This window comes from Alternaria viburni (assembly GCF_023758015.1).
Source record: "Alternaria viburni strain BMP 2772 chromosome Unknown scaffold_16, whole genome shotgun sequence".
Lineage (NCBI taxonomy): Eukaryota > Fungi > Ascomycota > Dothideomycetes > Pleosporales > Pleosporaceae > Alternaria > Alternaria viburni.
The window spans coordinates 150,699-165,837 of record NW_026055785.1 but is presented as its reverse complement, the minus strand read 5'-3'; the positions used below and the strand labels follow the sequence as shown (position 1 = coordinate 165,837).

Below are 15,139 nucleotides of genomic sequence, written 5' to 3'. Positions count from 1 at the left end.
AGTTATGTGGTAATAGCCTCAGGAAGGCTCTCAACCCCGAGACAGTAACCCAGTTCGGGACAGTGATAACTTTGTGTGCGTCCGAGAGGACTGGGAGAGTTGACCGATCGAAGTCAGCGGTGATGAAGAAAGAAAGAGGACTGCGTGAGGATGAGAAAGTATAAAGGACGGCCAGAAGCCGACCTGAAAGAACTCACCAAGCTTCAACATCATAACATCATTACCTTCACTACATCACCAGCCTTTCGCTCAACACCTCCTCAAACCATCAACATGCGTTTCTCCACCATGACCATTGCCGCCCTTGCTGGCCTCGCTGCCGCCGCTCCCAACGAGATCGCCAAGCGCGAGAACCAACAGATGACCAGTGCCATTCAGTTCGCTGCCCAGCAAGCCGACTGCAGCATCTTCGACTGCGCTGCTGTTGTCGGTGCCGCTTTCTGCATTGCAGCAGGTATTGCAACCGGACCCGCTGGCGTTGCCGCAGTCGTTGCCTGTGTTTCCGGTGGTGCTCCTTCGGTATTTCCTCCCATTGTCTTTCCATTTCCCACTCCCATTGACTTGACTCAGCTCTGCGGCTGCGCTGGATGCGTCGATGCTCTCGGCGACTTCTTGACTGAGAACGGCCTTTGCCCCGAGTAAACGATGATAGCTGACATTCTGATGCCCATTTCGGGTTGGGGAATGTACGAGGATGGAGTGTTCGGAGGGACATGGTCCATCAACATTAGACCTGCAGTGTCTGGTGTAGACTGGGATGACGGCTCTCACGAGCGACTTGCATGTATCTCCTTGGTGGTAGTTTAAACACACTCGCTCCTCAATGAAATCGCTGGCCAGCTCAAATATTCTCAGTGCCTTTGGTGCAGGAACCAGTGATTTGGCAGTAAGCCGACATTGTTGCAAATCTTGCGATAAGCTCGTCTTGAATGGTTGAATGAAGGATTGCATGCAAGATACTGAATGTTTATTGTGTATTGATCGTTTTTATGCTTTTTCATGCTTCGACAATGCGAATTTCTACATCTACTCCTCGTCCCCAGCCTACTCGCAACACCTGGTATACAGGTTTGTGCAGGGTTTTGATCTAATGAAGTACATGGTTTCATTGTATGAGAACACGGTATGGAGGTGAAATCGCTCCTTTTTTGACCTCGTCATGTCATTGATAGGCTTGACGCCGCCCTATGTTGATACAAATGTACAGATAGTCCCCTCATGTGGGCGCATTATTTCTACTGGAATGAAAAGGGAAAGTCACCAATTGGTTAACTTAATTGCAGGTACCGAAAGTGCCCTGGCAGCCAGCACCGCAGTGACCGGTAGTGCTTCCACACCAGCCGTACTGGGAGCAGCAGTTTCCGAAAGAGGAGCCAGAGCATGTGAAGCCAGAGGTTCCAGCGCAGGATCCGTCAGTAGATGCCTTCTTGGTGGGCGCGGCAGCGGCCTTGCTGGTAGTGGTAGCGGCCTGCTTAGTGGCGGATGCTCCAGTGCCAGTGCAGGTACCGAATGCGGAGTTGCAGCCAGTGGAGCAGTGGTCAGTAGTGCTTCCGCACCAGCCGTACTGTGAGCAGCAGTTACCGAAGGATGAGCCAGCGCAGGTGAAGCCAGAAGTACCACCGCATGAGCCGTCAGTGGAGACCTTGCCAGCGGCAGAAGCGACGGGGGCCTTGGAGGTAGTAGCCTTGGTAGGCGTAGCAGCCTTAGTGGTTGTGGTGGTAGGGGCAACACCGTTGCTGCCGCAGTTACCGAAGCCAGATTGGCAGCCAGTTCCGCAGTAGGCCGAAGTGGTACCGCAGTAACCGGCAGCGCTGCAGCAGTTGCCGAAGGTAGATCCCAAGCAGGTGTATCCCTTAGTACCACCGCAAGTAGCATCAGTGGTAACCTGCTTGGTTCCAGTGGCAGCGGGGGCACCGGCAGAAGTGGCGGGGTTAGGCGCGTTGCCAGAGCCAGCACCACCAGCAGTGCGGTACCAGTTCTCCTTGGGGTCACCAAGGCAGTCACCAACGGTAACGGCCTTGTATCCGAGCTGCGTGAGGGTGGAGAGCATGTACTCGGTCAGGTTCATGGCAGTCTGCTCATGGATATCGTGACCGATCTCGAGCCACTGGTTGCTGGCTGCGGGACCGCTGGTGACGTTGCCCAGGAAAACATCCTTGGAGTATTGGATGAGGGTAGTGCTGTCGTGTTCGTAATCATCCTGTTATAATGTCAGCAATTGAACCCTTCGAAGACATGAAGGAAGTGCATACGGTATCAAGGTTGAAGTATGTGACGTGGTAACCGAGGTCAGCCATGTCCTTCTCGCAGCCTGACTCAGCAGTGCAGCTGGAGTACGGGGGACGCATGTAGGTGGGGATCTTGCCGACGATGTTGCGAAGAGCCATCTCGTTCTTGACCATCTGGTTGTAACGGTCCTGCTTGGAGATGGCGCTCAGGTCCAAGTGGGTCCAGGTGTGAGAAGCAAGCTGGTGGCCCTCAGAGTCCATGCGCTTGAGAACACTGCTGAACTCGGGAGTGATGTCAATCTGTCCCTTGTTGATGTTGTTTCCAGTGATGAAGAAAGTAGCCTTGGCGTTGTAGGAAGCCATGACATCGAGAATGTGGCTGGTGAAGACCTTTTGTGGGCCGTCGTCGTAGGTGATGGCAACTGTGCCGGGCGTGGTGCAGCCGTAGATACCAGCGCCACCGTACTCGACATTGCCGACCTTGGTACGGGCGATGGAAGTGGTGTTGGTGCCACCTGGGGTGGCGTTCTCGGGGCAGCCAGAGCCGTGCTCGTAATCGCATCCAGGGGAGTAGCAGTAGTCATCTTCTGTGCCACAGTAGCCAGCACCTGAGCAGCACTGGCCAGCGGGACAGTTGCCGACACCCGCACCACACTGGCGGTCGTCCTGACGGGCCACGACCTTGTTCTTGACCTGAGTCTTGGGTTGTAGAAGCTCGTTAACTCCGGTGAATCGAGCTCCAGTGCGAGAAAGTAGGTCGCGGGCCCGGAGGTCCCTCGGGTTTAAGCCAATGATGTTGGGCAGACCGGCGCCATGGGCGTTGACGAGAGGAGTGATGGCTGCAACGGCAGCGAGAGCCGCGGAGTAGTGCATGTTGTAAGAATGCGGTCGGTTCGAATTACGGAATTAAAGTTGTTCTGATAGTCGGATTAAGAGATGAGCGAGTGGATAGTGGTGGTCAATAACGACGACACACTGAAGGACCTTGGACCGGAACGAAAGACGGATCACAAGAAGGTAAGATTAGGACTTCGAACAGAAGGTACCAAGAAAAGTCATCACGGCATGCGGGTAGAATCATCTTATGAAGGGTAAGAATGATCGACGGTTAGCCAGCAATCCCCGTAAAGGCCTGGTGCTAAGGTTGACTCGCGTTACGACTAGCGCTCTCGACTCTTGCCTGCAGATGCCGGTCAGCGTAGAAAAGAAAGCTTGGTGTGCCGCGGGCCCCTGGCACTGGCAGATTCAAGCTCTCGACCCGCGGCGCCGGCTTCGCTTCGGGCGGACATGATGCGCGATTGGGAGCTTTCCTCATGGGTTGTTGGTGGCACGCGCTCCTTTGCCATGCAGGAACCGCATTGCTGTCACGTCGTGGAGCGAAAATAGAACGTGATTGTTGATCCGAGCCGTTTGAAACGTGTTTTGCTATCAGTGCCATCCGAAATGTTATTCTTGAACGCCTCTGACGTGACGGCTGTCGACCGGTAATTGCTCGAAACATCGAGTGATTCAAGCAGCCGGTCTCCACTGCCGCCTGTCACTATCCAGTTGCTTGGCGCATATCGGTTTCGCGCGGTCGCTGTTCAACATGTTGCGATGATGTTGCTGTGAGACGCTAGAAAATTATCACTTAGCTATTGGAGGACCCCGCGGGCGAGGCGATGTGACGTCTTCCATTGTCGGTCAGACAGTCTGACGGTGCCGCACTCAGTAATCCGAGTAGACGGCCCTTCAGCCATGGCGTTGAGCCACGAAAGCATCGACCTGCACTGGCGCATTGGCAACAGCTGCCGAGCACGCCCAACCGACGGTTACATCTCTTGGAGAGAGCTTGTTCGGGTTAAGAGATCCACCCCGCATCACCAACAAGCCATCGTGTAAGTCGTCGTTTGAGTCCGGGTCTCTGTCGCACAGCCATGCAATTGCATGGAGATTCGTCCGCGAAAGGTAGCATGATGCGCAATTCCGCTGCAGTGGAGGATGTCTCTTCTGGCCCTTCTGGCCCAGGCACCCGCACTTCCGAGGAAAATTGGAGTCAAGTGGGCTTCCGATGGCCCAAGATGAGCCAATCACGTGCGCCGTCAAGCGAGGCCCATCTAAGCGCTCCCACCCTCAGCACTTTACAGCATGCTTGCTTCCGCCAACACACGTCTCGGTTTATCGATACTCATCGCGAACCACTACCGCTTACGGGCGCAGAAATTTCATGCCACATGATGGTGGCGTGCAGCACGCAACCACTGTTGCAAGCCGCGCAGGATACAGAAACTCTTGCGACGATGCAATTGGATTCAAGGGGCACGGGAGGACCTCGTATCCCTCTTCGTTTTCATGCAGCTAACCACTCGCACGTCTGATTCAGGCAGCAACTCCAAAACCTCCACTCCACCATGGCATGCAGAGATGGAGCTGTATATGCCTCGGGAATATCGCAAGGAATAAAGACCGAGTCTATTTTAATATATTGCTTTTCTGTTATGAGACAAGCTTTTGCTGAGATGACTAGGTTCTTCAGCCTCGTCCCGATCGCTTGACTCGACGAAACGAGATTGCGATAGACAAACCCTTCTCGTGCGGAGGAGTAAGCAACAGCACGACCGATCCTTAGCAAATCTTAGGCCTACTGCATTCAACGGCTGCGATGATCGTTTGTGGCCAGTACAGCGACAGGTACCTAGGTAGACTACCGGTCGCGAATCGAAAACTTCCACTTCCCGACGCCGCGCGAGCTGGGATCTCAAGGATCACTTTCGACCCTTGTTCGACTCAGACAATCACTGTACTCCACCTCGGAGTTAGTAATTTACCCTGCCAAAATGGCAACAATCGGATAGCACGGTTAACTATCCGAACAGTCAATATTGACTGCCGTTTTGTATACTTTTTCTCCTCTTACGTCCGATCAAGCATCCTCAAGGGGCGGTTGAGCCAAGCAAACTATGTGGAGAAGCAAGGCGTCCACAACCCGTATCGCTTCTCTTGCTAAGCAAGAACAAGCACCCACTCCATCCCATGGCACTTGGCGCATGCCGTAGTTCCGCAAGTACTCGTATTGCAGGATGAGCATGATGGCTGCAGCTTTGGAAAGTCAACCTACATGACGCCTCAGGGGTCAGAGTCCGACTGAGCATCTGACGTGCTAGGAGCCACCTTCCTTTTCTCCCCACTAACATAGATGCTTTCTTCCGCCAGCGCACATGTCTTTCGTACGACGCCTGAACTGCTAGGCGATAGGTCGAACCAAACATTGCTCTATGCCCATAAGCAAGCATCGGTAACCTGCGCGAACGGCACACTTGGTTGTCGCACAGAGGGTTGGCACCCCGCTGCTGATCAGTCGCAGATCCTCGACAACGGGTACCTGCACGAAAAAAGCGATGATCAGTATTCCAAATGTAGATCATTGTAACGTACAGCCGAGATCGAGATGCGATGAGGAAGAAGAGAGCGGAAATCGTTTACCTGGATCCACTATGGCTGTTTGACCGACTTTTGCGCCTCCAAACAAGACTTTCATCGCAACCATCTCGCTTTAGAGCGCACATCAAGCCGAGCATGCCGGGGAGGCCTGACGAGCAATACGACAACAAGATGCTCACCATTTACACGTTTTGTGCCAATCATACACAGTCTCATGCGCATACTGCATCATGGACTGATACAGATGAGCTCGGTATGCTTCTCTACACTCCGAATGCTAGGCTTTGGGACCACTGAGATGGGAGAAAGATCTGGTTATCAGAACCTCCACTTTTCCGGACCTTTCCACTCCCCACAACACCGATAGCCCGGTTCGATCAGGCGAACGAGCCAACTTTACGCAGAAGCATTGGCCAACAAATTTGACAATGATGTGTAGCATAATAGGCGTCTATACAGACCATCTATGACTTATCACACATGTGGTATTTCGAATACTTGTATCCTCTAGATCATGACATGGAAACCTCTCTTAGCATTTCCATCTATTCTCCATCATCGCCCAGTCACAACCCCATTCCTCCCCGCGATCCCATTATTCACTGCCACAGCAAACGCTGCGAGGTCGGAGTTCGTTGGTAGCCCTTGCTTTGGCTTATCGAACGGGAAAACAACACTCTTATCCCTGACCCCTAGACTATCTACAAACAGCACATTTGGAAAGCTTTGCGGTGTGAACGCGTTCCACGTCTCGCTTATCAGGTCGTCGAAAGCGGAGGCCGCCATGTTCCTGATGGTATATTAGCCTCTGGAGAAAGCTTGTGTGTTTAAGAAAACAGGATAGAGGGAAACGAACATGATGGCCTTATCAAAGATCAGCACATCCTCAGGTTGCTGTGTCAACGTCCATGAGAAGATGTGGAACATGTCTTTCCTCTGACTTTGCTCTGCGACTAGATTCCGGTTCTGCTTCAGCTTCGCCAGCTGGTCGCTCTTCATAGTAGCAAGATTGTTGCTATTGCTGTATTCGTCGTAGAAAGGAAAGTTGCGGCCCGAATAGAATCCTTGGTTTGCAAAGTCGCCTAGTGTCACATCATCTGGTACCTGCGCGATGATGAGAACGGAGGCGCGATCTGTAATGAAGTCACCCAGACGGCGCGTGGAGAGATCAGTGGTGCCGGGGTTGTTGACGGTATAACGGTTGTTAATGCGTTTTAGTGTCGTGAAAAGATCGTTCCATTGCGTTTGCGTGAGGTCTTTATACTGGTTGTCTGTGTCGAGGGTGTGGCTGAGATTTATGATGATGAGTTCCTGGTACTTTGCAGTGAAGTCGTTGATCTGCTGTATGATGTCTGTAAGGGACTGCCCATTTCCACCAAGCCAAATGTCGCCGACTTGCCCGTAGTGACCAGCTACCCATTCGCCCCTTGAGAGCACCGGACGGAGGTCGAAAAATCGTGAGCCGGCTTCGAGTTGTTGGTAAAAGTCCAGATACTGGGTCTGAGTGTTGGCAAAGTGTGCGCCGATAGTGCCAGGTTTGAATGTACCCATACCAGCATCATGGGAGCCTGGCATGCAGATGTGCTTTAGCGTCCTGTTTGCCAGCGAGCCCATGCTTTGCTGCATCCAATCTGCGTAACTGCCGCTATTTGACCACCAGTTTCCTGCCTCATCAGTGGACATGATCCAGTTTATAGCGGCATTGTGCCGAAATCCCAGGTCGACCTTCGCTCCTTTTGAACTCTGCTTTGTCGACATGTCATCCAGAGATATGGTGAGTGCATAGTCCGAAGGCTTCCGTCCGAGTACCGTGAACCTATCCGATGTTCCGTCGATGTTGTAGTATGCCTCACCTGCGTCGTCACGGGTGTTTCCTCTCGTCCCAAACTCGACGTATACTCTTGATGCCTGGCCTTCACATAATCAGCGGAGGTATTTCTTTCGATCGATAATATACATACCAGCGTTGATTGTTGGCCAACTCCATGTATCCATTTGATACGAATGTTGGCCATTCAAGGACCAACTGAATGGCGACCCATTCACCAGTGTCAAGTCTCCACCTATCGATGCATGACATGTTTAGCGCTTTTCGTACATCTGCACAGTCGGCTTGGTAGTGACTTACCCCAACCCATGATTGATAACTCTTCCGAATCTTCTTTGCTCCTTGAAAGATTGTAATGAGCTGACTGCAGTCGTTGCTGTTGTACGCGCTCTTCAACCGCAGCGTAACCCGTAAAATCGTCTTTGGGTCCAGTCGCTTGCACAACACCCCGGGCAAGCAATATACTTAACCCCCATCCTCCCCATGACCTATAAAACGGGCGCATAGCGCCTAGAAGCCCCAGGCCCTGTCCTGTCTACTAACGGCACTCTACTGGGTCGGCCCTCCCGTCATTACAGGCCTCGTGCCGCTGTCAGCCACTCGATGGTAGCTAGTGGCTATTAAAACAGGTCCCAAGCCCTCGCAGGGCTGTCTATATCGCTGTAAGCGGGTACTTGCTTCATCAAATGGGAAGAGCGGCGGATTGGTGGTGTTGTTGCTGCCACTTTCCTGATTGGGCCAGCTCTGTTGTTTCACCTTTGTACCCACCCGCCAACAAGATCGCGATGGCCACGAGAAGACGGTTACAAGGCACGAACTCCGCTTGATAGCATCCAATGCGATGCGCGAAAAAGACCAAGGCGAGGTGACATGTGGTGCAGCGTGGCTTCGACAGGTTGTTGGGGTTTCGGTTGCCCTGGTCGCGCATGGCAGCGCCGATACTTGCTCCAAGCGTCTGTTCCACGGCACTATCAACGGCAAGGCGCTTGAGATAGCGGAATCCTCGCCCAAAGTCATGCGCACACACAAGAGAGGAAGCTAGAAAGTCAGAAAGACAAGGACAGTCTGGTATGGTGGAGAGCAGGAAATCGCGACGGTCCATAGGTTTGCCACGTGCTAGACAGCCAGGCATTGTTGGTCGCAGACGCGTGTCGGCCAAATTCTGCATTTATATCCATGAGCGCACAACGTGACGGATTATCTGTCAACAGTAATCATCCAACCGTCGTTTAGTACACTGCCGTTCGCATCGACTCCACCCCAGACTACACACGTCGCGCCGTCGACTTCGGTACCCTTGGCGACACCGAAATGCCCCCTCGTTCCAAGGCCTCGCTTTGGCTTTCCTGGAATCTCCTTTTCCTCTTCGCCTTTTGTGTCTACGTATCGATATATCGCCTCAGCCCATTGCGATTCATGCGTATCTCTCTTCAAACCCGCGCGTATGTTATCCTTGGTCGCTGCGGCCGTGGAGCGCTCGGGTGCGAGCTGCAGTGCCCATATGTCGTCGAGGTAATCTCCGTTCTCAGTCTCTCCGCCGACAGCTAGCAAGTAGTGTCGCCCTTGACCTGTGGTGACGCCCACGAGTCCTGCATTCGCGCGCGCCTGCGGTGCTGTAGCAGTGCTACCTTCGGTGTGCTTCACTTCTTCCCAGCCCCACCCACTAGTGACTACAGCGGTAGAGGTACGAAGTCAGTATATGTCTCACATGCACTTCGTGCAGCCAAGACTTACCAGGTGTAGTCCCGCGCTCTGCATGTGTCCACACATGTGATGCGTCCACGTACTCCGTCGCACCTGACGCAAATGTCTCGATGCCCTTTCCACCAAACCGATAGAGGCGACTCCCAACGAGCGCCAGGCTTGCGCCTTCCCGTGGCTGACCTGATGGGGAAGGTATGTTGGTCCACGTTCGTGTCTTGACGTCGAACGCAAGTGCATCGTTGGCAAGATTGCTGCTCGAACATTCGCGCCCTCCAACCACGAAGATGGTTCCGTATGAGTTTGCTTCTGGCGGCTCGGGAACGTGTTTCGCAGGATCGGCGGGGGCTTGCGGTGCCTTCTCAACGTACGTCGTCGTCTTGGGGCCTGGGAGGTCTGAGCTCGCCGAAGCGTGGCCAATTCGCTGGCTGGGAAACAGCGTGCCCTCAGCTGGATCAAGATAGGTCCAGGTGTTTGATATCGTATCGTAAACCCAGACCCGTCCCTTCTCATCTGTTACACCGTCTCCTTCGCCACCAAACATGTAAATACTATCCCCAATGACCGCAGCCGTGTGTCCCCTTCTCGAGTTCGGTACATCGTCCAGGCCATTTGCCGCGCGGGCTGAGTATTTGGTGTAGTCGGCGTCGAGAACACCGCTCGACGGCAAGATGACAACGTGCATGTCATTGTCTGCGAGGTTGCCAGCTTCCGTCTCTCCACCAAAGATGTATGCGCGGCCTTTGACTACCGAAACCGTGTGATGCGAGCGAGGGAGCGGGACAGAGGATATGCGCGTGAGGTTTGCCTTGATCGGCAATGTCGGATGAGTTATGCCCTTGACGAGAGCTACACCGGCCTCCAGGAGGTTCTCGGCTGCGTAGAGCACACCGGCTGCTCCGGCTTCCATCGTTGCTCAGGAGAGAGCTATATTCGGGTGAATGGGGGTTGTGGGGTTCGAATGAGCAATTTGAGAAGCGGATATGTCAGAAGTTCAACTAATACGAGTGAAAAGTGTAGTGTGATTGAGAGGAGGGATGTTGTATTGCGTTGTAGCTGTGAAGCTTAACACGAGGGTGACGTCATCACGCGAGACCCTTGTCGCCCTTACGCGTACCCTTCACGGCAAGCCAAACAAAAAAGAAAGCTGCCTACAGATTCAGAGCATCCGCCGTGTCTGCACATTATAGATCAATACCTTCAAACGAAGATGCACTGTACCGTTACTTCACAGTTCCAAGCACAGCCTGCGTCCTCCATACCAGCCAGTCACAACCGCTAACACACGCGTGGAAGTATTAACAACGAAGGGAATCCCACGTAATAGACAACCGCCCGTCTTCCTATTATACATTGGGTGATAGTTGATCGGATTTTACGTATCGCTCGACCTAAGATATTGTTAGTGATGCAGCGCAACACATGTGTCATGTTGCATACCGTATCAATGGAGGCCTGCAAGAAGCTGCGCGCCTCAAGACCGACCCAAACCTTGAGCATCGAAAAGTCGCCTCCACGAATCATCGACGAGCCACTTTGTGCACCAAGTTGTCGCAGTATTGGTAGAGCACTGGTTACGTTAGCAGATGGCTAGATGCACGTTGTAATATCACTTACCCGGCGAAGAGATCCAAGTTAGGGTTCAAACTCCTTCCGATACCTTCCAAGAGGAGGATGCTAAGAACGACATTGACAAAGTCGCCTTCAAGGCGAACATGATGTGTTCGTACCATGGAAAGAACCTCGTTGAGAATGTCTCCAATCTTGATGTTGCCGAGAGCAAAAGTACGGCTCTTGACTCCGAGCACCAGATGTTGCATGCGCAAAGCAAAAACTTCCCCATCAAGTACTGCGTCTGGTTGTCTGCACCTCTCAACCATGAGATGACCTGCTTTGTAACCATCAAACTCGGCGACAGCCTTGAAGAGATCAAGGAAGTTGGCGCGGTTCTTCGCATTGAGCTCCGTTACAAGACCTGTGTCGATGAAAATGAGCTGTGGTCGATACCCCTCGTTGTCAATCTCCTGCAACTTCGCTTTCCACTGCTTCGGGTTCTTCTTGTGTGGTCGCAGACGCTCGAGTACCTCTTCAGTAACATCAAGCGACTCTTTGGGGCCGGTCGTCCGGTCCTCCTTCTTGGCGAATATTGAGACGTCCAACTGCTCAGGCTTGTAGAAACGAACCATGATATTTCCCGGGTGTAGGTCGGCATGGATGAAATTGTCGATGAGGAGCATGGTGAGGAACGCATCTAGTCCTTCGTCTGCAATGTCCTTTTGGAATACTCCGCCTCCATTTTGTAGAAAGTCTTCCATGGGGATGCCTTGGGCGAACTCCTCGATAAGGACATTGCGCGTGGTGTAATCAGTGTAAGGGTACGGGAACCAGGCTGTCGTCCGGTCCTTGAAGTTACGTCGGAAGAGTGTGAGATTCGCGGCTTCGATGCGCAGATCCAGTTGCAGCCTCATCATCTCGCCAAATTGTTCCACTTCGTCGGGAAACGACAGCCACTCCATCGTGGGTATAGCGTTGATGACAGCCGCGAAGAAGCCCATGATGCGCAAGTCTCTCCGGACGATCTTCTCAATGTTGGGGTGCAGAACCTTGATGGCAACATGGCTAGATGGTACCCTCGAGGGTGAGCTCTTGAGCGTCACATCGACATTCTTCTTGATCCGCCGCGCCAGATTGAGTTCCTCTCGGTCGATGCTGTTGTCTTCCAGAGTCGCAAGGTGCGGCTTCAGCTTCGCCTTGTATACCTGTGCTATTGCGCCAACACCCAATGGCTTCTCGTCGAACTCCTCGAAGATGTCGTCAAAGCTCTGTCCGTCAAAAGCCGCCTCGATCGTTCGCTTTGTGACTTGTAATGTGTGCGCCGGGGCGTTGGAGTGGAGGGTCGACATAATTGAACACATTTCGGTTGGAAAGACATCTGTTCGGGAGGCAGCCCATTGTCCGAGCTATCATAGAGTCAGTCTACTTGACATCTTCTGAGTCTAACGTGACGACACGCACCTTGATGAAGGCGGCACCAGCCCTCTCCATAGAGCCAACTAAGAAGCCATACCACCATAGTGTGCCACTCCGCTCGTTGTCTCTATCAGGCTGTCGTGAACCAAGCCATATCGCAGGTATTGTCACGATGACCGGCACGAAGATGATGATGAGGTGGAGGAAGCGGAATCCAGTGGCTATGGGCTCGATTATGTAGTCCTCGACGAAAAAATATATGCCTCGCCTGTACTTTGTAGAGTGCCTCAGCGCATGGGGCACCTGCTCGTCGAGCTCCTTCCGCGACGCCTCGAGCATGGCCTCCTCATGCGTTTTCTCTCCATGGCCGGATTTATCATTGGCGACGTCGACGAAGGCAAGTGGGCTGAGTATCGCGCCGCCCGCAGCTCCGGCAGCTGCACCGGACCATAGTATCGTCCGACCTTTGAAGTTTGGAGTCGCAAATTGACGGCGGAAGCGGGAGGCGGCGGTGGTAGGACGCGTGAAGGCGCGGGTTGCGAGTTTGGGCAGGCCTGGGCGACAGCATTGGCGACCAAAAAGGAACGCCGTCCTCATGGTACCGGGTGGTGGGCAGATGCGCGTGCGGCTTCCATAAGGCAGGTAGCAATGCGCTGCTTGACCTGGCGCCCGTCGTGACGTCGGTCGGCGTAAATTCCATGTGACGCCGATCAGGCCATCTCTGATCTGCTGCCCGCGGGCTCCTCCGCGGCCACCCACGCCACGCTGCCCCTCTCCTCCCACCACGCCCGTCACATCGCATATCCCCCACGCCCGAGCCATGCGGTCCATTTCTAAAGTTTTGCTCCTTTCCTGCACGTGCAGTCCCGATCAGTACATTGATGGCATGTCGCACTAGTTGGGGCTACTTCCTGCCTTCACCGCAGTACCTGACGCACACGACGGAAACGGGACAGTTGTTGAAAGCAGATGATTGATATACAATTAATTACAACAGGCTAAACGGCCCCTTCCTTCGCCAGTGGATATCTACGCAGTAATGAAGCCCTCGAAGCCCTTGTCCAGTGCACTTCGCGTCATCTCGCTGTACAGTGGGAACCCGCCGGCGAAGTTCAACTGCTCTCGGAGTTTGCCCGGCACGTTGTCACCCATGTACCATGACTTGGTCTGCGGGAACAGTGTCTTGTCCGAGAGCTCAGTGATCTTCTCCCGCCACTCCTTCTCTGCCTCATGTGTAGCATCACAGTAGTTGATGCCTTGCTCTCGAAGCTTGACCATGGCATCGACAATCCAGTCTCCCTGAACCTCAACGCACGTGGGTCCGTTGGAAAACGCCGTCGGTCCCTGAGCGCCGTAGAGGAAGAAGCAGTTGCTGCAGTTCAGTCAGTATCTGCAGTAGTTGGAAGCACTTGAGAACTTACGGGAAACCACTCAGGCTCATACCCAGGTACGAGTAGGTACCGTTCTTCCACTTTTCTGACAGTTCAACACCGTCGACATCCTTCAGTCCCATGTTCTTCATACCACCTGTCACTGAATCGAAGCCGGTTGCAAGGGCGATGACGTCGAACTCGTGTAGAGTACCATCAGCCAGCACAATACCCTTCTCAGTAACCTCCTTGATCGGGTTCTTGTTCACGTCGATGACCTTGTTCTCAGGCTTATCGAGCATCTCGTAGTAGTTCTGCTCCAGACTCGGTCGCTTGGTACCAAAGGCATGCGGTGGCTCCAGAGGCGCAAGAATCTCACGCTTCTCAGGATCCGTTATCCGGGCTCGCGTCTTCTTCGCCCAGAAGTTATAGGCTTCGCGGTTGGCTTTGTTGTCGAACAACAGATCCTTGTAGTTTGCCTGCGATCACAGTAAGTGTCTGCTGCTGTAGGGGCTTCCCGTCTATCGCTTACCAGCCAGAATTCGAAACCACCGTTCTCCCACATCTTCTCGTAGAATGCCTCGCGCTCCTCGGGTGAGTCGTCGAATGTGTTCTTCTCGATGTAGTCGTACTGGAAGCCAGCAAACGTCGTCAATCTTTTCTTGAAGATTTCCTGGTACTCGCCCTGCTTCCGTCTGTCCTGCTCCTCCTTCGTGAGAGCTTTCTGTTGCATTGGGAGGCAGAGGTTAGGTGTGCGAACAAACTGGGTTATACTGGCGGCCGTCTTCGATGTCTCCTGGGCGATCTGAACCCCTGTCGACCCAGTGCCAATGACGGCAACACGTTTGCCCTTGACGTCTACTCCAGATGCTGGCCAGAAAGAGCTATGATGGATCTCGCCCTCGAACTTGTCCATTCCTGGCCAGTCGGGGAAATGACGCTTCGCCGCGAAGCCCAGAGCCAAAAGGAAATATTTGCAGCGCGCCGTCCGGCCATCTTCGGTCTTCACGACCCATTTCGAGGAGGGTTTGTCGAACTGAGCCTCGACAACTCTGGTGTTGAATGCGCAATCTTTCTTGATATCCAGCTTTCGCTCGACGTGGTCGAAATACTGCTGGAGCTCTTCCGTACCGGGGTATCTGCAGGACCAATTCCAGTCCTATCCGCCAACGTCAGTCTTCGTATAGCGATACGACAATATTGCCACATACCTTCCAGATCTCAGGCATACTGTATTCGTAGATGGGGACCTGGGAATCGACCCGAGCTCCGGGATAGCAGTTCCAGTGCCAGATACCACCGATGTTGGAACCAGCCTCCATAATCTTGCACTTGAAGCCCTGCTGGCGGAGTTTGTGCATCAGGTAGACGCCGCCGAAACCGGCGCCTACAATCACAACATCGGTCTCGAGCTCTTTTGCATAGTTCTCGTTGTTCGGATCCGCCGCTTCGTTCGTCGCACCGATGTCTGTCCGGAAGTGGACCATTGTGGGAGGAGTGATTCTTGAATGAAGAGGAGGTTGTGAGACTAAAAGGTTACTGTAGATCCTTTGGATAGGCACATCGTGGGCGATACACTCTCTATATATACGTCAACACACGACATACCCCTCCTGCGCGGA

The 15,139-nt window shown here is 53.4% G+C and overlaps 6 protein-coding genes across 6 annotated transcripts; 1 reads left to right on the top strand and 5 right to left on the bottom strand.

Moving 5' to 3' along the window:
* Positions 1-273: 273 nt before the first annotated feature.
* J4E79_007378 (uncharacterized protein) lies at positions 274-642 on the top strand (the record flags this gene model as incomplete). The annotated part of the gene is made up of 2 exons (XM_049356245.1): positions 274-519; positions 571-642. 2 exons carry the CDS (start codon positions 274-276, stop codon positions 640-642), a joined length of 318 nt encoding a protein of 105 aa, XP_049209132.1.
* A 631-nt stretch (positions 643-1,273) lies between these two features.
* J4E79_007377 (uncharacterized protein) lies at positions 1,274-3,101 on the bottom strand (the record flags this gene model as incomplete). The annotated part of the gene is made up of 2 exons (XM_049356244.1): positions 1,274-2,200; positions 2,253-3,101. The coding sequence occupies 2 exons, from the start codon at positions 3,099-3,101 to the stop codon at positions 1,274-1,276; spliced, it is 1,776 nt and encodes a 591-aa protein (XP_049209131.1).
* Positions 3,102-6,449: 3,348 nt separating this feature from the next.
* Positions 6,450-7,786, bottom strand: J4E79_007376 (uncharacterized protein; the record flags this gene model as incomplete). Its single annotated transcript, XM_049356243.1, has 3 exons — positions 6,450-7,561; positions 7,610-7,711; positions 7,777-7,786. The coding sequence occupies 3 exons, from the start codon at positions 7,784-7,786 to the stop codon at positions 6,450-6,452; spliced, it is 1,224 nt and encodes a 407-aa protein (XP_049209130.1).
* Positions 7,787-8,673: 887 nt separating this feature from the next.
* On the bottom strand, positions 8,674-10,087 carry J4E79_007375 (uncharacterized protein; the record flags this gene model as incomplete). Its single annotated transcript, XM_049356242.1, has 2 exons — positions 8,674-9,146; positions 9,211-10,087. 2 exons carry the CDS (start codon positions 10,085-10,087, stop codon positions 8,674-8,676), a joined length of 1,350 nt encoding a protein of 449 aa, XP_049209129.1.
* Positions 10,088-10,523: 436 nt separating this feature from the next.
* J4E79_007374 (uncharacterized protein) lies at positions 10,524-12,744 on the bottom strand (the record flags this gene model as incomplete). Its single annotated transcript, XM_049356241.1, has 4 exons — positions 10,524-10,568; positions 10,618-10,747; positions 10,795-12,137; positions 12,193-12,744. The coding sequence occupies 4 exons, from the start codon at positions 12,742-12,744 to the stop codon at positions 10,524-10,526; spliced, it is 2,070 nt and encodes a 689-aa protein (XP_049209128.1).
* A 432-nt stretch (positions 12,745-13,176) lies between these two features.
* J4E79_007373 (uncharacterized protein) lies at positions 13,177-15,004 on the bottom strand (the record flags this gene model as incomplete). The annotated part of the gene is made up of 4 exons (XM_049356240.1): positions 13,177-13,519; positions 13,569-13,996; positions 14,050-14,676; positions 14,729-15,004. 4 exons carry the CDS (start codon positions 15,002-15,004, stop codon positions 13,177-13,179), a joined length of 1,674 nt encoding a protein of 557 aa, XP_049209127.1.
* Positions 15,005-15,139: the final 135 nt, after the last annotated feature.